The sequence below is a fragment of the Coturnix japonica genome, chromosome 4 (genome assembly GCF_054131305.1).
Source record: "Coturnix japonica strain WE chromosome 4, WE-NBRP24, whole genome shotgun sequence".
NCBI classification, from domain to species: Eukaryota; Metazoa; Chordata; class Aves; order Galliformes; family Phasianidae; genus Coturnix; species Coturnix japonica.
The window spans coordinates 53,111,212-53,131,608 of NC_140666.1; the positions used below are offsets into that span (position 1 = coordinate 53,111,212).

Consider the following 20,397-nt stretch of genomic DNA (forward strand, 5'->3'; position numbering starts at 1 on the left):
CCGCAGCTCCCGGCCCCGCGGCGGGCGTGGCGATGCGGCCGCCCGCCCCTTACGCCGTGCCCGGAGCCTGGCGGCGGCCGAGCTGACGGCGGTGTTGTGTCTCGTCGGTGGCAGCTATGAGGTCGCTGTGTCTCGTCACCGTGGGGGTCCTGGCTCTGACGCTGCTTATCGCCAGCATCTCCTTGTTGGTGGCGCACGTCTTCCAGACGGTGGTGGACCTGCAAGTGAAGCAGGTGAGAACTCGGCCGCAATCCCTCCCGATGGGTTTATTCCCTCTCAGAATAACCCTGGGAGCACAGGGAGGGAGGACGGAGATGGCGGAGTGGCACCGTACAGTTCCTTCGTGCCCTGGCGCGGTCGGGTGAGGGTCGCCGTGCACCTCTCGGCAACGAAATGCCTGGCTCTGCACGGCCGGGGCGGGGCTCGGGCCGTGCATGAAATCAGACAATATGAGTAAAAATAAGCGCTCTGAGACAGCTTTACAGGTATGTGTTGTGATCTGGCGGGGGAGGGGGGCGGGCTGCTGCTGTAACACGACAGGACAGCAGGGAGCACCTGAAGCACCCCTCCTGCCTCCTCCTTTGTCATCTCCATCATACATTTCTGGCAGCTTTTGCCCTGCTGCTCCGTTTGTTGCAGTCTTTGGAGCACGAGGGTCTGGGGACACATGTCCTGGCATCCTCATGAGTGCAGAAGATGTTCATGGTCCTCCTCAGCTTTTGTTCCTCTGTTATGGTCATGTTGGTCATAAATCCACATGACTTGTCATGGTCAACTGCATTAATGTTAGAAACTCCCCTGCTTATCATGAAAAGCACTCCTCGGTATCTATTTTCCCTTAAAGTATATGTGAAGCATGTAAATTAACTAATATTCCTAGTCTGAAGAATGTAATGGTTACTCAGAGGAACCAAGAGCACTACCACATGATGTGACCAGTGCTATTGTCTGGTTGGTGACACAAGTCTGCTGTCCTAACCCATGTGCTCTTCTTTTCCTCGAGGCATCAACAGCAGGCATTTCCTCACTGAGAAACTGTAATGTCTTAAATAAATTTGATTTAATGAGTACAGTCAGCTTAAAACAAGTTACGATCCTTCCAGGTGTATCTGAAAATTTGAGGTGTAGCCAACAGGAGGCCACCGTAGGGTGAGCTGTGGTGCAGGCTGTCAGTGTGTCAGCTGCTCTTCAGGAGCTACTCCTGCAGCATTTGCTGGCAGTTGAATGTAGCATTCTTTATTCTAAAGCCATTCCATCATCAGCTCATAGGCATTCTGAAAGGCAGAAATGAACTGATGTGAATGTTGATGGATGCAAAGTTTTGTGCAAACCAAGCCATTCTGTCATTCTCTGCATCACAGCAGAAGTTGTAGTTTCCGATATTTCATGCACTTAGCACAAGTGCAGCAGGGTGGGAAAAAAAACAAACACAAAACAGCAAAGGTTTGGTGGGATAGCATAGGACTGTCAGGAATTAGTTGTGATCCTCCTTATGCGTATTACCTCTTAGCTGCACACTCCTTACCCTTAATGGTTGATTATATAAGAGTAAGTTGGTAGTCACTCACCAGAGCTTTGGGTAATACGGGAAACAGTTCCTAGAGCTCAGTCTTTTCCTACTTAGGGCTCTGCAGCTCATGCCAGTGCATCTGGGTTGCACAGGATCAAGCATCCTGCTCCCCACACAAGCCTGTGACACCCTCCTAGCCATCTGCAGGAGCCATGCATATACACTGTGGAAGACCAGCTTTCAGCCCCAAAGCAGTGTGCTTCCTGGTCGCTCTGCTGATTCTGCTGCTTACCACGTGTTCTTTATCCTGCACGTTTTTCTCATTTGTGTGTGGCCTAGTGAGTTGTTGTCTCTTGTGTAACCATCTCTGCAGCTTAGAAAACCTTGTACAAATACACAAATCCCAATTTGTCTTTGAAATGCAGCAAGACAAGAGCTTTCTGAGTCCTCTTGTTGCTTTGAAGTCCAGGGCAATGGATTTGAAATGGCATCTCAGTGTTCATGTGTTTCTTGCTGGCCACTCTTACCCTCCACACCCACCTGCCTTTGGAAGAATTGCAGAAGGGAAGGAAGATGTCTTTTCTGCAGGTAGTCCATGCTCCATTGAGGGGTTTCTAGCAGTCCTGCAACAGCAGTGACTTACAGTGAAGTAAGCTCAAATGGAAGGCTGCATTTTGGACCGTCTGAAGCACCTGTGTATCCAAACTCACTATATATGAAGCAGTGATGATAAGTTGGCTTGCAGTAGGGAATTTGTGTGCCACATCCTTTCTAGCCAAAGACGGGGAACTCAGAGTCTGCTCCTGGAGAGAGTGGGAGTACAGGAAGGACAAGGGAATCAGCGGGACGTCAGACTATATATTCCCTGGAAAGTCAGCAGGCACTTGTGTAATGATGAGGATGGTGGGAACACCTTTCTCCAAAAGCATTCAAATTTGTTTTCTTACTAGTCAGTCTTAGTGTTTTTTTGTGTACTAGAGTGCTGTGCCAGATCAGATGTCCATCATGTCTTGTAGCTGTGAGTTGCTGGGGTAGCAACTGAAGCTCATCAAATAATGGGAAAAAAAAAACACAACGAAACTGTCATAAAAGAGAATAAAATAGCTGCCTACAGGAGAAAGGCCTGCCCAGCTGCAAGCAGTATTTGCCTTATGATATATATTTGTTACATGATTATGGATTTTACTGCCTTAATTATGCAGTTTATGAACACTGCAACCCTTGAGCTATGCACTTAATGCAAAACTTGGGCAATTGGTCCTTGGGTCTTTACTCCAAGTGTTCTGTTTATGCCACATATCTTATGCTGATAGTTGTAGAAAATACTTAGTCTTTTAGTACCTTGAAATTTCAATGGCTTTTGTAGTCAGCAGTCTCTAGAGCTGGATTACTCAGAGTGTCTAAGACCCAGAGGGACAGGGCAGATATTTTATCCCTTGACTTATTCTACCTATCGATCATTTTAAGATTTTGTTTAATGTGAAATCCTCTCAGCACTGCTCAGTCTGGAGTTGAGGTGCTCCTTTTGAACAGACAGTTCTAAAAACACAGGGTCAGAGAAATCTGCTCGTGTTGGTCTGAATGTTTACCCTATTGCTTCTCTGAAAAAGTTGTGATTCAATTCTATCACAGGTGGATGTACTGTCCTGGAATTAGAACACTTTGCAGTTCCAGGAATAAAACTATCACCAACAGTAAAAATTACATTTGGGAGGAGAAGCTCATTTTATATTTCTTCTTTTTGACGTGAGGCCAAGGCAAGGAAACAGCAGTGAATGGACTGTCATGGTAAATAAAGCCAGCGGGACAGATGTTTTTGTTGTTTGAAATTCACGTGGACTCTACTGGGAAACAAGAAGCTGTGCTGCATAGCTAAGTGCGGACACAAGATCACATAGTACACTGCTTTTAGGTTGTGGTCCTGCAGAAGGTGCATCATACAACTCTGTGAGACAGCATCTCAGAGGCTCAGGCCTTCCAAGGCTACTTCCTGCAGAACCTGAGGGGCCTTAATGCTTTGTACTTCTTGCGTGTATCAACAGGGAAGGATTGAGTCTCTGTTGGTACAGCAAGAGTAAGTACAGGTGAGGCTGTATCTTTTATGTATGTTTAAAGAGCAGTCATGTAATCCGATATTTTGCTGCCTGCCTCTCCTAGTAGTGCTCACAACCTCTGTCAAAAAAAACCAACAATCCCACACATGTAATATCAGAGGGTACTCTGCTATGAGTCAGTCAGCAGAGCTAAACTCAGCTGGGGGGCATGGGCATGTTTTGTTCAAATAATATGAGCTTATTTTTCTCTTAGGTCTGGGCTACGTAGTATCATGTGGCAGTTCCAAATATTTTTGGTAACATTAGGTGAAAACAGAGGAGAGCACACTGTCTCTTATTATTTGAGAATTTCACGGGAGTGTATCTAAGTCCTGCTCAGAAGTTTGTAAGTCTGGATTTATGCTGCTGCTATCACTGTGCAGAGCTAAAATTAGTCCCTGTCATTTCTGTGGGAGATCCAAGCAAAGTTACGCACATCCAGCAAATAAATCGCAGTATGACAGTGTTTCATTGCCCTTTTGCTCTGTAGTCCATCTCCCAGGGGATCACTTCAAATTCAAAATCTCAGGAACACAAAACAAATTAATATGGCTGATGTGAACTTTTTAAAAAAGTTGAACATGTAGATTGAGTAATCTCTCATTGTAGTTGCCTCATGTGAGAGCAATTTGAGTGGTATGTAGGTGCTCTGATAACACTTACTAGTTCTTGGGGAATAGTACAGATTGCCGGAGTTAAAGTCAAGATAGGCGAGAGTATTCTGATACAACCATCAGTGCCACATTAATTCTTAATTGTATTTCATGTGCTTGGGAAATGTGAGCTGTGTACGACTTCTTAGAAAGGGGACTGGTATCAGTAGAGTGCTGCACCATTACTTCTCAAATAACTGACTGTACATATGGATAAAAAATATAGCGATCGTCTCTAGATTCATTAAATTCAATGCTGTGTCATTCCCAGCCCTTTCTGGCAGTGTCCTGGAAACAGAATGTCTGATTTAATGAGATTTTCTATTTCTGATCCTACAAACCAACTTTGGGAAGGCTCTGTCTGAATACAGGCCTGAGCTGCATTGGCACAGATTGCAAAACAACTGATCAAGAGCATTAGATTGAGTAGGAAACAGTGGATATGAGGTTCTGATAGTTCCAAAGAAATGCACAAAGCACTTGAAACACGGCTTGTGTTTTTTGTGACATTCATAGAAGATGTGGTTTGAAATCCTCAGAGGAAAGCAGTCTGCATTTGCAGAATACTTCAGGCTGGAGGGGCTTACTTTGCTATTCAGGAATACTGTTGCCATTCCAACCTCCCACCAATATGTGTTTTTTTTTTTAAGCAGTCTTCTTTTTATCCAATCATACAAAATTAAAAGCTGCGTGCTGACATAACCTTTAGTGGGAAAACCAAAAATGAATCCTAAGGCAACTGAGACTGATAAAAGTTAAGACCTCACAGATGGTAACCAAGACATGGCAGCTGTCCAGTCTGCCCTGATTTTGAGTTTGTGCTTAACAATATTTGACTTGTTTTCTCAGAAGAATAAAAAGAGCAAGTGTTGATGAGACCCATTTAATTGCAAATTATTTCCCCTCCTTTTGCCTACTGGTGATAAGCTTTTCAAAGACAGAGTTTTGTTTCACATATTCCTGAAATTTCCCTTCTGCAAGCCCTGTTTTACTTTACTGCAACTGCAGCAGCAGCAGTGTTAAAACGTAGGAAAAGCCTTAATTTTGTGGTTTTGTTGGTGATGTTTTTATAGTTGTGGTGAATTTTATGTGAAATAGAATGGAAATAAAATACGGAGTTGAGACCTATGTTATATATTCTTAATGCAGCTGCATACAGCTGCAGCTGTGCCGTTCTTTCTGACACAGTATAGGAGTTACTGATTCATTACATAAGAGCTTCTGTAATAAAATAATTATTTGTAGCTCTTATTTTGTAGAACCGTGTTTAGCTGAATACAGAATACACTAGTAGTCTGGAGATGCACACCTTCTCATTGCTGTAATTAAAGGCAGAGGGCAAAGAACTTATGTCCTATTCGGAGTCTTCAGAAGGGCGCATATCTCAGTCTGCTTAAATGAAAGAAAATTCTTTCATTTGCAGCTTTTTCTCCCTGGCCACTGAGAAACAAAGTCCAATTGCTTTGAGACAGAATTTCACAGCTGCACTGGAATCTCACATTCTTAGGCAAATAAATCATAAACACAAGGAAGCTGAGCTTCTTTTCTGGCCTTTTTCCTCCTAATATTTCTCCTTTATGACTTCTTGGTCTCATACTATTGAGTTCTGCTTCTTTTAACCGTAATGTGGGCTTGTTTTGTGGCATTTTTTGCTCTTGCAGGGAGTACAAGAGGATCATTTTGTGTAGTAGCTGATAAGTCTTCACTCTGAAAAATGTCAGGCAGAAGTGTTTGTAGGAAGAAGCAAATCAATAATTCCAACAAAGTTTGCCCCTAGGCTGCAAGTATAGTAGTATGTGTCTGATTGGTGATATGCTTCAAAGGAAAGCACAAAGTATCTGTAGAGTTGGGATCTCTAATCCTATGGTCTTTTTTTCTGAGGGCATAGAATTGCTCTCTTTCCTATGACTGTCATTCAGCATCTACCACTAATGGCTTATTTCTCTTTCTCTTGTTTCAGGGAACAGTGTTAAAAAATGGCACAGAAACCTTTGAAGCTTGGGAAGATCCTCCTCCACCAGTCTACATGCAGTTTTACTTTTTTAATGTGACAAATCCACTAGAAGTGCTTCAAGGTGCTACTCCTCTTGTAGAGGAAAAAGGGCCATATACCTACCGGTAGGACCATTTTTCTGTGTTCATATTTCACTAAATCTGCTGTGTGTAAGGAGGCAAAAAAGTGGGATCCAGAATGTTTGGGATCCCATTCTAAGAAGAAACATAGCTGTTAATGAGTGCTTGAAAATCTATTCTGCGGAGAATAGATTCATTTGTCACTACCTGGATGGTACATCTAGGCTGACACATCACAAACCTCCAAGCAGTTCCAGATTCAGTCAGCATTTTTGCAGATTTTATGCCAGATTTTGCTTTTGCACTGCTGTTCCTCAGCTGCTGGATACAGAGGAAACTCTCTGCATCGTGGCCTACTGAATTATGAGAGACAGACACTAATTGGTTGAGATGTAGGCCAAGAGGAGCATTGCGTAAAGATGTGATTCATGTGTTCACCCAGAACTTAGTTCCTAGCTGGAATTGCACAATTCATATCAGTAAAAATGTGGGCAGAAAACCAGCTGCAGAATGGAACTACGGGGATTTCCCTCAGCCAGCCTTCACCTGCTTAGATTCAGATATATCTACAGTTTTTACAGATAGCAGGATTCAGTTAGGCCATGTGCAGTGTTGGAGCTTATCAACTAACCTGGCTTCTCCTGCTGCATGAAATGGCTCCACACTGAGCAGTCTGACTCTTGTGGACCTGGAGAGATTTCAGTCTGCTTTACAAGTAAGTTTTCCCTTAGAGATTTATATTGCTCCTCTGCACACAGAAGTGCACACCAGGAGCAATAGACATTATGGCCTTTGAACTTCGGGAGGTATGAGAACCAAGGCAAAAATGTAGATTTCTTGTTGTCAGTCTCACTGTCATATTCATCCAGAAGTTCTTCTCTCAGGCTGCCTAATTCTCTGCAATATGTCTTCCCTTTCTGTTCCTTTCCTCTCACAGCTCAGCTTTGTGTTGCTTCCTCCCTTTTCCCGTCTCTTCCTTTTCATTACTGTGTTTATTTAGCCTTGGCAAAGTAGTTGCGCTACTTTGGCAGAGTACCTCTATTAGATAAACTGGTAGAGCAGGAGGAAAAGCTAGAGAGCTACTGACTTGTGGCTTGTTGGGAGAGCTTTCCCATACAGCACACACCACAGGCTGTCTGCGTGGGCGCAGGTTGGGGCAGGAATCTCTGCCTTGTTCAATGCTGTCCAGGGGAGGCAGGCTGCACATTCCAGCTTCTGGCTTCTTTGGTTTGCCCAGTTTTGACATGTCTAAACAAAATTCAACTGTGCTGTGCTCCATTGAATGGAAGAAACAGGAAAGTTAAAAACTTAAGTGCTCCTTCCCAGCAGATTCTTTCTTTATCCCTTGCTTAACTGCTGTTGTTAACTGAACCAGACTGTAGGCAATGGGTGGGGAAAGGAGCGGGATCGAGGAGGGGTGTTGCAGACATACTGCATGCTAGAGCCAGAGAATAAATGCTAGGTTTGTCACACAGGCCCAGTGTAGCAAGATAATCAAGATCCATTTAGGTTTAGCATGTGGCAGAATGCCTAAAATGCTCTAAAAAGAAGTGTGACTCCGTTGTTTTATAAAATTGGAGAGTGGGGAGAAAGGCTGGAAGTGCCAACAGGCAGGGGAAAAAATATGGAGCAGCAGAGAAGAGGGTGAGATGGTTAAATAGTCTCATCCTGGATTGTTAAATTTGAAACAGTTCATGGTTTTGACCAACACAGATTGTAAACACAGTTAGTGCAGAAGTAGATTCTCAAACAGAAATGTAGTCACGCCTGTCTTTTTATATCCTATAAGTTGGTTTTACAATAAATAAAATAATTCATTCTTAGTGAAAGCTGCATGAAGTACAGCCCATTTCAACTCAGACACATGCCAGAAGGACAATGCCATGAGAAGAAAACCTGCTACTTATGTTTTCTGATTTGCTGACGATAGATATGTATCTCATTTTGAACCTGAGCCAGACAGTTCTGTAGAATTGTGTTTCTTATTTGTGCAGTGCTATTGTTCATGGACTAAATTATGGTTATGATGTGCTTCACAGTAGTTAAGGTCTGATTTCCTTACTAGATCATCAGGCAGCATTTGATGTTTCTTCCAACTGGACTTGTTTGTCAGCAATCCTAAGTTTTATATTGCTTTTCTGAGTGCTTAGACAGCACCAGAAGCGCCTCTGAGGCTATGAGCAGTTCAGGGCAAAACTTCAGTTTGATTTCTGTTACATCCATGATGGCTACCTCAGAATTAAAGGAAAAGAGCTAAAATGAGTGCAAAGTATATGGATGCTAGCAGAAAGTTTCTAATAGGTTCTTAGGTCAATGAGGTGAAGCCTGTATCTTGTTCTTCCTGCAGCAAAAAGGCAAAAGTCTCATTTCCAATCTGCATCAAGGGCAGTCTCATATACAGTGCCTCTAAACCCTGTGCTGTTTGAAATTTTCCCTTTTCATTGGAGTTTTTTTCAAGACCAGGCAAAAATAATGCAATTATTGCATGGGGTGGCATTTTGGAAGCACTCTGTGAGGGAAAATTCATCTGTTGTGACAGAGGGGAGCTGTGCTGCTGACAGCAGTAGCAAAAACAAACTGAATCTTAATGAACTGAAAATTGTAGAATTATTAAGACCACTGAGATCATCTACTCCACCCTTCATGTTCTTAGAGCAGTACAATAGCCACAAGTTGATTGCAGTTAGTATCAATTGTATATGCTTAATTTGCTTACAGAGCAAACTCTTGTTTTTCAGAGAATACAGGCCAAGAGTACATGTTCAGTTTTTGGACAATGGCACCAAAGTATCTGCTCTGAATCCAAAGACGTATGTATTTGAACCTCAGAAGTCAGTTGGAAACCCTGAAGTGGATCTGATTAGAACAATTAATGTTCCTGCAGTGGTGAGTTCTCCTCCATTTCTGCTTGGGAGTCAGCATGGTAGATAAGGGTGATTGAAGAGCTAGGGAGGCAGTTTATATCACGACAGATGCTGCATTCATTTTAGGTTTAGACTGTTGTGGGTTTTTTGTTATGTTCCTTCCTCACCAAACACCTCCATAGTATCAGTTTTTCACTCTTTGTCTGAGAGCTGACACTTTGGAGATGAGCAGAAATCAGGCTTGTTGGCTTTTCATGACTAGACAAAATCAGGGAGTTACTGAAATCAAATCCATAGGAGGAACTCTGGCATTTCGGTGTGGTGGTGGTTGTTGTTTTAATCAAAATTTGAAAAATTGCCTCAAAATCTACATCACAAACTGAAAAAATAATTCTACAAGGGGGATTTCAGATGCCAGTGAATGAAAAGGTACTACTGGCTACAATTAAGACAGGCGCTCACATTCTACATTAGGTGAGGCTGTATGCAGAGGCAGACCATTATTTTTTGGTCTCACACAGGAACGGACAGCCCAAGAACAAGCAGATACAAAGCAATTATACCTTGCAAGGAAAAGTAGACAGTACAGAAATACTTGTTGGTTGTGTAATGAAGTCTTTACTCCTTAAGCTCATTTATATCCTGTGATTGAAGTCAGTTACTCATTTTTCCCTAGCATTTCTAAAAATGTCTGTTTTGATTTTATGGATGAATACATAAATGCACTGTATGTGGTATTCGATAGAGTGCAGCTTACTGGAAGTTGACAACAGTATACTCTGTATTTACAGTTCTTCATGTGCATTTGAGTGTTAGTTAGTATTCTCTTGTTCAAATTTTTGACTGAGATATACTGTAACAGGCAGTTCTAGAAGAACTATGGTTTGGTTCACCCAAGGAGTATTCTTTCTGTTTTCAGCTCAGCTACATACCTGTTAAGTCACTTTTCCAGCTACAGAATAAGGAACTTTTGGTGTTTCTATTTTGGAGATTGCTTATCTTTGCGGCCTTTGTTTTTCAAAATGTAAACCATAACTTCCTCAGGCTGAAATTCAGAGCGCATCTCCAGCAGTAATAAAGCTGTGAAATTGGTACTGTTTAGAAAGTGGTGTTGCCGGTTTCACTTAAAATCCATTCTGAACACTACAGAAGGGGCTGGCACGAAACCAAACTGGGTGTGTGCCCATGTCTGCCTGAAGGGGAACCTGCAGGAGCACTTCCCTGTCAAGAATAGCTGAAGAACCTGTTAGCCTGCATGGTACCTGCCACGAGTGGAAATAATGAAACTGAAAATACAAGTGAAACGTGCAGTGCTGGTATGTTTGTATTCAGCTGTTATTATTTATCCAACAATGAATCTGACTGTTTATCCCTGATTCTAATCCCCATGGTAGACTGCAATGGAGTGGACCAGGGCAACCTCTCTTCAGTTTGCCACGGAGGTGCTATTGCTCCTATACCAAGAATCCCTGTTTACAGTTCGCACAGTGCATGAATTACTGTGGGGCTACAAAGACAAACTCCTGTCAGCCATTCATGTTTTGCATCCTGAAATCGATCCAGTGTTTGGCTTCTTTAATAAGGTAATTACTGTGCAAGACTTCCTGGTGCTTTAAATTGGGAGTGATGTCATTGCTACAGTGTTGGGACTGTCATTGCCAGCCAGGCTGCTCCTGAACTGAGGTAGCAAAAGAATGTTTCCTCTTCTGTTTGATTGTATCTAGGCTCTGACCTGTGGCTCAGTTTCAAGTCTTTTATCTTTTCCCTTTGTCAAATATGCATAAGTTTTCCAAGAGTGGATATAAACAACTCTACTGTTGACTGTGCTTGCTATAATAGTGTGGTCTTATTGGTACGAGATGTGAAAGAAAGAAAATTTCCTGAAAGATTTCATTAGTAGTAGTTGAGACTATGCTATTTCTGAGCTATAGCCATTGCTGGCTTCCTCAGTGTCTCTGACTGCAAGTCAGCTTGGGCTTGTTTCACAGAGATTACCTGCAGTATTCGGTTTGTTTTCTGTGGGTTTATTTTGCTAGTAGCAAATGCAGAAGGGGAAGAAGAACTAACAATGTTAGATCCCCTTTACCTAGGAGGAGTGAAAATTTTGCATAGTCACTGCCACCTCATTTTATATACTAGGTGAAGTGTGATGATTTGCACGCACTTCAAGGGAGTCCATCGCTCCCAGAGTGGAACTGAAGTGATGACAGCTCAGGCTTCTGTCACTCTGATGTAGTTACTGGCCAAGTGCTAACAAAGTGAGCAGAATAACAAAAACTCACCTATTTGTTTGCAGATGAATGGAACTGATGATGGAGAATATGTTTTCCTAAGTGGAGAAATGAACTACCTTAACTTCTCAAGAATTGTGGAATGGAAAGGAAAAGAGTAAGTTTTTCAGTGCGATCAGGCCTCTGTTTAAAATTTGCCACTTTTCATACTTCTGATGAACAAAAATGTTCATCTTTATGTTATTTCCAAAAAAAAATATTAAAAAATAAAAAAAATAAATAAGGTTATTTTATTCTGAGGATGATGATGCTTCTTAGCAGCCCCTGCCTCCAGTATTTTAGCATGGATCATATAATTATGAAAAGACAGCCCTGCCCTTATAGAGCAGGCTGCTGTGAATGCTCACTTCTGATCCCCTGCGTGCCTTGTGGCAGAGGTGGCCCCCTCTCCACACCCTCCTCTGGGACAACCCTACATGCCCTGTGGGGCTCAAGTACCAAAGCAGCAGGCTGTGGCACAGACTTCCTGCATCTCCACCACCTCTCTTTCCAGACAGCACCATTCCTTACTGCTCTGTGCCTAGAGCCTGGGCTGAGACAGCTGATGCCTGAGTATCTAACACTTATTCAGAGGACAGCAGGCATTACACAGAAGCCAAAGAACTGCCTAAAGCACCTCTCTCCCATTAAATAAAACATTTCCCAACAATCATGTATATGGGAGAAACTCTTGCAGATGGATTCTTACTTGTTTGGCACCAGTTTAGAAATGAGATAAATACAATTTTAACCCTATTTTTGTTAGTAGAAGAAATAGAACTTAGTGCTATACTGGTCTGATACTCTTTTGCTCAGAGCATAAACTGGTATGACCACCAATCAAAGGTCTTTTAAACCTTATTCTCTTTGCTTCATTTTCTTCAGGTCACTGAGTTGGTGGACAACAAAGACTTGTAACATGATCAATGGAACAGATGGGACATCTTTTCATCCACTGATTAGCAAAGATGAGAATATTTATATATTTTCTTCTGATTTTTGCAGGTAGGAAAAGAGAAATGAACACTGACTTTACAGGAGAGCATTTGTGTCCATTCCTGTTGTGGTTTCACATTAGGCTGATATTTTTCTGTCCATTATTTTATTTAACAGTATTAATGTTCAGTATTCATTTGTGCTATGAAGGACAGGAGAATCAAAGCACAGACACTCAATATGCATCAAGTTAAAGATGTGTTGTTTCTAAAGAAAGATAAAGTGAAAATCAAAAAGATGTCTGGAGAGAGGCTGGACTGCATGGCAGGGCTTGTAGTGAGAGGAAAAGGATTTATATGAACCTTGCCTGAAGCTTCTTTCCTTTGAAAATCTTCCTGTGTTTCTGCTTTTTAGAGAACACAGTCTGCCTTCTTCAGAGATGCATGGCTTGAAACAGTACTACTTAAAATGCAAGAATATGCTGGGAAGCTTGGTGTTTCCTGCCTGACATTACACCTGCAGGTCTCTTCCCTTCCAAGTTTTCCTGTCTGTGGACAGACAGTGATCTGAAATTATCTAAATCAGTACAGGTGTATATTATGGTAAATCTAGGACTTGCCAGATTTGTGCTTTTCTTCTGTCCTTACCCTGCTGTGTTTCCCCTCAATAACATGTACCAGCACTGCTTTGCACAACACACAATAAACCATAGGAACCAGAATAAACACCCAAGATGCTGAAGGTGAGCATCAGTGTCCATGGAGCAGCACAATTTGTGCATTATTGTCCATTTTGTACAGCAGCAGGGTGATGAGATATGTATCTGTAGATCGAAAACGTATTACATTGAATGCAGAAGATTGTTGGAATGGGCTTAGGCTAACCTTTTGACTTACTATAAACTTAGGTAGATGCACAGGAATCAACAGAGACATTTGCAGAAGGTAATTAGCATGTGCTCAAGGCTAACAAATCTTGGTCTGGCTTTTCTTCCTTGCAGATCTCTTTACCTGGTGTACGACAGCTCAGGAAGTGTTGCAGGCGTCCCAACCTACCGCTTTGTGCCCTCCCCTATGGTGTTTGCCAACACCACCGTTAACCCAGACAACGCTGGATTCTGTGTACCACCAGGAAACTGCCCTGGTGCTGGTGTCCTCAATGTTAGCATCTGCAAGCAAGGTATGTTAGCAGGCAGTGGAAGTAGATTGGAGGGACATTAGTGGGAGCGTATTTCTCCTTTCTGTCTGAAATATATGAGGACAGTTTGGTGAGGCCTGTAGAAATATGTCTACACTCAGTGAAGTCAGTCAGCAACAAGTAGTTGGTTGGTTGGTGTTAAACTGCTGTAATGAAGACGTGATCTGAAGGGATGTCCCTGTGAGATGCCACAAGCTCCAGCAATGATTTACATCAGAGAAATCGAAAGTACCAGTATCCACACTGAACAGCCTGGGTATTTATAGTCTTCTCTTGTGCAGGTAGTTGTCATTTCTGCCTAGGTGAGTGCAAATAATGCAATATACAAGCATACACCCTTGAGACATGAAGCTGTGCTGATGCTGAACATGGAAAATTTGGGATTATTCAGAGGATGGGGAGTCAGAATTAAGCTCTGTAGCCCCAGAGTGGACTTAGCATTCTGTGAATGCACAGTGCAAAGAGTTTTGATGTCCTCAAAGGCTTCTTCAAATATTTTTAAGTTGTGATTTTTTGTGTTTTTACCTTCCAGGTGCTCCCATATTTCTGTCAGCTCCACATTTTTACCAAGCAGAACAAAAGTATGTAAGTGACATTGAGGGCATGCACCCAACAAAGGAATACCACGAGACATTTGTGGACATCAATCCTGTAAGTACAGCCTTTTTTAGAGGGTGAGACAGATGAATCCAAGTTCATAGGCTTAGGTCACTTTCTTGCATGATGTGTACCAATGTAGTCCCCATTGGTCACAGTGAAGCTTCACTAGCTTATGTGGAGCTATCCATATTTGCTTATATAGAACAAATTTGGCTGGGTATCAAGAATTAAAATGCTTTTCCTATCATACCTGTGCAGTTAGAGATGCCATCAGACTGGCACTGATGAGATGAAGGGGTTAAAATATTTCTGAGAAGTAGATGAGGCTCTTTGTCCTTACCTTGCCTTCAACATACTGGGGTTTTGTCCTGTCTGCATTTTCCCCAGACTGAAGCTAGGTATGTGGACTAAGAGAGCAGATAAGTATACTCAGTGCATGTTGAACTCAACTCGGGTAGCATGGAGCCATGGAAGGATTGATACACAACCATGGTCAATATGTCTTTCACGATAGTTTGCAGAGTTTTTGTTACTCTCACCGTGAGATGTCAGAAATAAAGGGAGCTTTAACTCACGATCTGTAGTTTTACACTGTTCTCTAGATCCACACATCTGAAAGTAGATCAAGAGAGAGAGGAAAACTGTGGCCTGCCTAGTTTGCAGGAAGAAAGTAGCATGATTCATCAAGCTGTTGTGTTTAGCATGAGCAGGCAGAAATTGCATAGTTTCTTTCAGAGGCTCAATGTCTTGTGCGTGTGTTTCTTGGCATCTGGTTTGGTGCCAGGCTCTTCCTGTTAGCCAACTCCTACTTCCCCTTTTGAAGTATGAGGGTAAAAGGAGCCATGTGCCTCCTCCTTCCCACCCACCACCACAGACTAAATTTGGCTGCTTGAACAGGGAAAATACTTCTGTGCCTCCAACTGAAACCTTTATATGTCATGACAATGTTTTGTGCTTATTGTCTCTGGGGCCATACACTCCTATTCACTGAAGTCTTCAAAAAGAAAAGTTTCTCTTGTGCCTGAGGGTCTTTGCACAGTATTCAGAGACCAGAACAAGCAGCATTAGTTGTTAGCTTTTTCCAAAACTGAAAGATGGGGTGTTCCTTTGTAGCTTAACTGTGGGTTTGCACAGCATGATGGCACACCTATTTCTGTTGTGGACTCTTCCCATCTATGTAATTCAGAGGCAGACTAAAGTCTGGGCATATAAAATACAAGAATGTCTTCCTTTGGTGAATGGAGATAAATAATAATTCCAAGGGAATCTTGTACTGCCCTGGCAAATCCATACCAGTGTAACTATTAGGTTGTATTCTCCTAATTTCTATTAGTTCACATTTATACTATCATTATTTTAAATTCACTTCTTTATTTTATTCCCCAGCTGACAGGGCTTGTCCTGCAAGCAGCCAAGCGGATGCAGATCAATGTTCATGTCAGAAAGTTACCTGAATTCTTGTAAGTATTCTCTGCTTCTTGGTGGATATCTCAAATCAGAATTGATACTCAGAATGAATTTGTCTGCTGTATTCAGATGGAATATTGGTTGGAGACAGAACATTTAAGAGAGAAATCCAGACAAATCTTAATTGCAAATGGCAGTATCCTCCTCACTCATGGCCCAAGAGGCTGTTGGAGTTCTTTCTGCAGAGTAAAGGCAGTACTCAAGAAAAACAAGTTGCTGGAGACAAATTACACACAATCCTTGCAGTGGCATCTGTAATATCTCACTGACCTTCCCAAGAAAGGGTCTGCCACAGCAAAAGGAGGTTGGAACTCGGGGCTCTGCTGCTCACTGCAGTGAGTAATGACATCTTACTCTTCAGTGCTTTTAGGAAGCAAAAATACTGCAGCTGCTGTCATTTCTCAGCAGCAGTCTTGTGAAAACCATATGAGAAGACATGACCCCTTCGAAGCAGAAGATCTGGTGGTGGATCTCAAAACACTTCCTCCATGAGGAAGGGCTTGTATGATCGGGTAGAGAGAAAGACCTTGCCTGTGACTACACTGGTACAATAAAGGATAGAAACCTGTATTGACTTAGGTAGTCAGTACAATTCTGCTTAAGGGAGTACATGTGTGAGTAAAATGGCTCCTCTTCTTCTTTGTTCCAAGTGGATTCTGCAGGGTTTTTTTTGCTGTCTCAGTTTCAGGGAGCTGTCCACAAACTGCAGCTAAAGTTGTGTAGAAATGCCACTCCCTTTTAACTTGTGTCTTTCTGACTTGTTGATTTCATTGCTGCCTATGAGATACAATAGCTATTCTTCCTTCTCAACAGCTGATGCTTATTGGCATACTTTTGCTATGTATTATAACTAAACAAGCAGTATTTTAATCAGCCCAGTCCTCTTAGGATGTTTGATGTTTTTTCAGACTAACACCACCTTATTTTCTGGTGCCCAGGAGCTGTTACATGAACACAATTTAGGAGTAAGCTGTTATTCATGTGTGCCACACTTGATTTTTTTTTCTTCTTTGTAAATGTGTCACAGACAACTGTTTCTGTGTTTTACACATATGAGTAACCTTCAGCCTCAGCTTAGCTTAGTGTCCCTGCTGACTGACACACCTGTCATTCAGTTATCAACAGGCCTCTCATAGATCCCTTGTTTTCTCTCCACACCATATCCCAAAATAGAAATCATTTAGCTTGTTGGAGACTGACATTGTTGTAGTCCAATGGGAAAGTGAAAACCAACATGAAAAAGCAGCAGCCAGTGTTTCTTTAGGGACAGTTTTCTTGTTCGTAGCTCTGTTATAATCTGTCTCCAGAATTCTGAAGTTGAAAGAATGGAAAAGCATCATTTTTTATTGTTTTTTTTTTGTTTTTGTTTTGTTTTTTTAACACAGTGAAACAGGCAACATCCGAACACTAGTTTTCCCAGTGATGTATATAAATGAGGTAAGTAATTTCATCAGTTCTTTGCAGCGTTGTGGGATTGCAGCATTGCTTGCAAAACTATTGTCTTTGAGCTTGCCATGAAAAATATGCATATTTTTTCCTGTTGTTTTATGTAGTAGTAAGTAGGAAGTAGGCGTTGTTTCCTATTAACATAATTCTGCTGCTGGTTGACCACTGCATTAACTTCAGTTCTGGAAAATCTTTGTTGGGTAGTCATTTTAATTGTGAAGATATTGACTGTAAGGAAGAGGGCTGCTCAGGTGAAGAGGCAGAATTCACGCAGAATCACATCTTTGTTTCTGGAGTCTTTTGTAAATGCAGCAGTAGTACAGACCGTGCTGTGGCTGGATCACCAAATTCACTGGATCCAGGGAATGCTCTAGGAGATTACCTTTGATACATGTCATCATTGCAGGCCAGTATTAGTGCATTCCTAAACAGAGCATACAAAGTCACTACTTCCTTTAGAAATGCAGACCAGATTTTCCCTCTGGCCTCAGAGGAAAAGCTGGGGATTCTCAGAGAGAAGGTACATTAAGCAGGGAAGCAAAGGTGCAGACCTGTGGGAGCATTGTTAGCTTACCCCCACAAAAGTAAAATGGCCTAATATGAAGAAGAATTATTTTCTCTCTCTCTCTCTCTTCATCTTTGTCTACTTCAGAGTGTTCTGATTGATGAAGCATCTGCCACCAAACTCAAGCACGTCCTGCTGGAAGCCAGTGTTGTAACTGGAATCCCTTTTGTAATCATGGCAATAGGAATTGTTTTTGGGATTGTTTTTAGTGTGCTTGTGTGCAGGTCCCAGGGGGTAAGAGAAGAGGTAAGTGACATCTGAATTTGACCTTGTATGTTTGTCTCTGTTTGGTTTTCTTCCAGTTGATTTTACTTCTGCATTGACTCTCCATACAGAAACATTTTAATGTGATATTTTTGTTTAAAATGACCTTTCTAGGGAAGGGATGTTTTAATAGACTCAGAATAAATGCACCAAGACAAAGGAATGCAACTAATATAAGAGACAATCGTGGTAAGGCAGGTAGTATTTTCTGTGCCTAATTTCCTTGCTGATAGTAATAGAAAAATAAAAAATAAAAAACAGCCTGTCTAGAGAACCCTGAAGGGTAAGATGCAAAAAGCAAAAAGTATTCAATGAACAGATTTAGTCACAGGCAATCTGACAGTGTTCTCAGTAAAAACAATTGTCTTATGCCAGTTGCTTTATGATTCTGATAAATAATCACATCTATAACTAAAGAATGGGTGAATTTTACAAACAGCAGCATGCAAGTAATTCTATCCAGATAATACTGGTTTGTACACCTATTTATGAAAAGTTCTGTTTCAAAATGTCATGCTGGTGTTAAGGCCTTTAGTTAACAACATTGAAATTTCACCCTAGGTAAGGCAGAAGAGTCCAGATGAGATAAACTATGGATTCTTTGGTTGAAGGAACAGACTGGGTACTCTAGGAGGCTGCTTTCTTCCTGTAGCTGCTGTGATCTTACTTATAGTGTAGCTTGTATGATGCTGCCCAGGCACCTCTTAAAGTCATGTAGGAAAGCATGTAGAACCCCTAGAGCACACAGCTATGCTATGTGTGCACTTCTAGCCTTTGGGACCCAGTGCTGGCCAGGGATGTGGTGGTGGTGGTGGCAGTGGCAGCAGCTTGGCAGACAGGTGTGCAGCCTCCCTTCCTCGAACAGTGGCTTTGAGGAGCTGATCTCTGGCTCTTCTGCATCAGTCTTGTATGTCTCTGGGTACCCAGGAAGCATTGCACCACCTGGTGCTCTCAGGACCATAGTTCAGGTTCCTTTTCATGAGAGCCCAGTCCTTTTTCCTTTGGGCTTTTGAGCCTGCTGTGTCACAGGCAGACTCAGGTAGAAAATCAAAACCATCCCATTGCCTGAAGGCCCTGTCCCAAGCATTCCTGGCCCTCACTACATGTATGGCTGCATACCAACCTTCTTGGCTATTCCTGAGCGTTGCTGCACAGCAAATAACATGACAGAGGGACACCTGCTTTTCATATTTTCTCTGTATTATTTTTGTTGCTTTTCCTGCAAACATAAAAGTGATTCTGCCAATCAGAGCTATCTTTGTGATGCAGGGTGACTATGGTCACATGGAAAGTACTACAGGGAGCCTGAGCAATCTCAGCTGTCAAGTATGTATATATCAGTATGCTGAATGCCCGTGTCACCTGGAGCAGGCAGCCCCCTGTATGGGGTGCGTCCTGGCCCTTTTCCTCCACTCCCCCCTGCCTCACTTCTGCCTCTGCACAGGCACAGGGAAATCTGGAACATCTCTGCATCATCCCAGTGCTGCTACCTGCCAAAGCTGCCATCCACACTCCAGCACCTCCCTTGCACAGTGAGGGTTCCCTTAAGTAAATCTGCACTTAGAAGTAGGAGCCGAGAGCTTCTTCCTTTCTTCTCTGGAGTTTAGGAAATTTAGCTTCCCTGCACGGAAGCTCTCTAATGTGCTACATTCAATCTTCCTATGTTGCAACTTTTTTCTTTCAGAGCACTGAAGAAGAAAGGTCCCCGCTCATCAGGACATAGTAGTAGATCTTCTTAAATACGTGAGCTTGGAGAATAAATCATTAGAGCTTACCTAATACCAGCTACCACTACCCAGTGTTGTCCACTGTGGAGAAACAGTCGTGTCAAGTGTAACGTTCAAAGATGGAAGAGAATCTGCACTGTCATCAGGGGAGGAGACTTTTCTTAGCAGCTAAGTTACAACTACCGAACTACATTTTAAAACTGCTTGAGATCCTGCTTTTTTCAGCCCCGCACTCTCTCGTACCTGCACTGACACTCAGAGACCATCATAACCACTTCCTCGGTGAAAATAAAACGGCCTGATTCGTTACAGAAACGACGGGTAACATTTACAAATGGCCTTAGGAGCGTGGGCTGCAAAGAACCCTTGTAGAGATGCAGCAGGTTCCTGTGTCACTCACACACCTGTCGGTTTCCTGTAGCCTCACTGTTGTCTTTTCTGTAAAGTCCTGCGCGCTGCTTCCTGCCGGTTTGCACTGACTGTTTGGTATTAAAGTACAGAACGGATCTGTACAACTGATCCAAACCGCTGCGTGGAATTCCTTAAACACCTGGTGCTAGGAGGTAGAAAGAAGCCAACCCCTGGGAGTGCTCTTCCATTCAGACCTTGTAGCTGTTCTAACCCTTCATGGGATCCCATTGCTTGTAGGGGATATCCTTAAAGTTCATGGGGTTCTTTTCCCTTCAACTGAAAAAGAGAAAGCAAACCAAACTTGCATGGTGTTGCTGTAAG

General features: G+C 42.4%; 1 protein-coding gene across 4 annotated transcripts; it reads left to right on the forward strand.

The window, feature by feature from the left end:
• The first annotated feature begins 53 nt into the window (after positions 1-53).
• SCARB2 (scavenger receptor class B member 2) lies at positions 54-20,190 on the forward strand. 4 transcript variants are annotated; one of them, XR_001554948.3, is made up of 13 exons: positions 54-233; positions 6,217-6,374; positions 9,068-9,215; positions 10,588-10,776; positions 11,490-11,581; positions 12,349-12,468; positions 13,400-13,578; positions 14,129-14,247; positions 15,583-15,656; positions 17,049-17,100; positions 17,762-17,920; positions 18,053-18,136; positions 19,623-20,190. XR_001554948.3 is itself a non-coding variant. In XM_015861498.3 (13 exons), exons 1-12 carry the CDS (start codon positions 117-119, stop codon positions 18,080-18,082), a joined length of 1,437 nt encoding a protein of 478 aa, XP_015716984.1. In that variant the 5' UTR covers positions 54-116; the 3' UTR covers positions 18,083-18,127; positions 19,623-20,190. The 4 variants fall into 4 exon arrangements, 2 of the variants coding, with proteins under 2 accessions (XP_015716984.1, XP_015716983.1); XR_001554949.3 differs by having other exon boundaries at positions 18,053-18,132; XM_015861498.3 differs by having other exon boundaries at positions 18,053-18,127.
• The last annotated feature ends 207 nt before the right edge of the window (positions 20,191-20,397 follow it).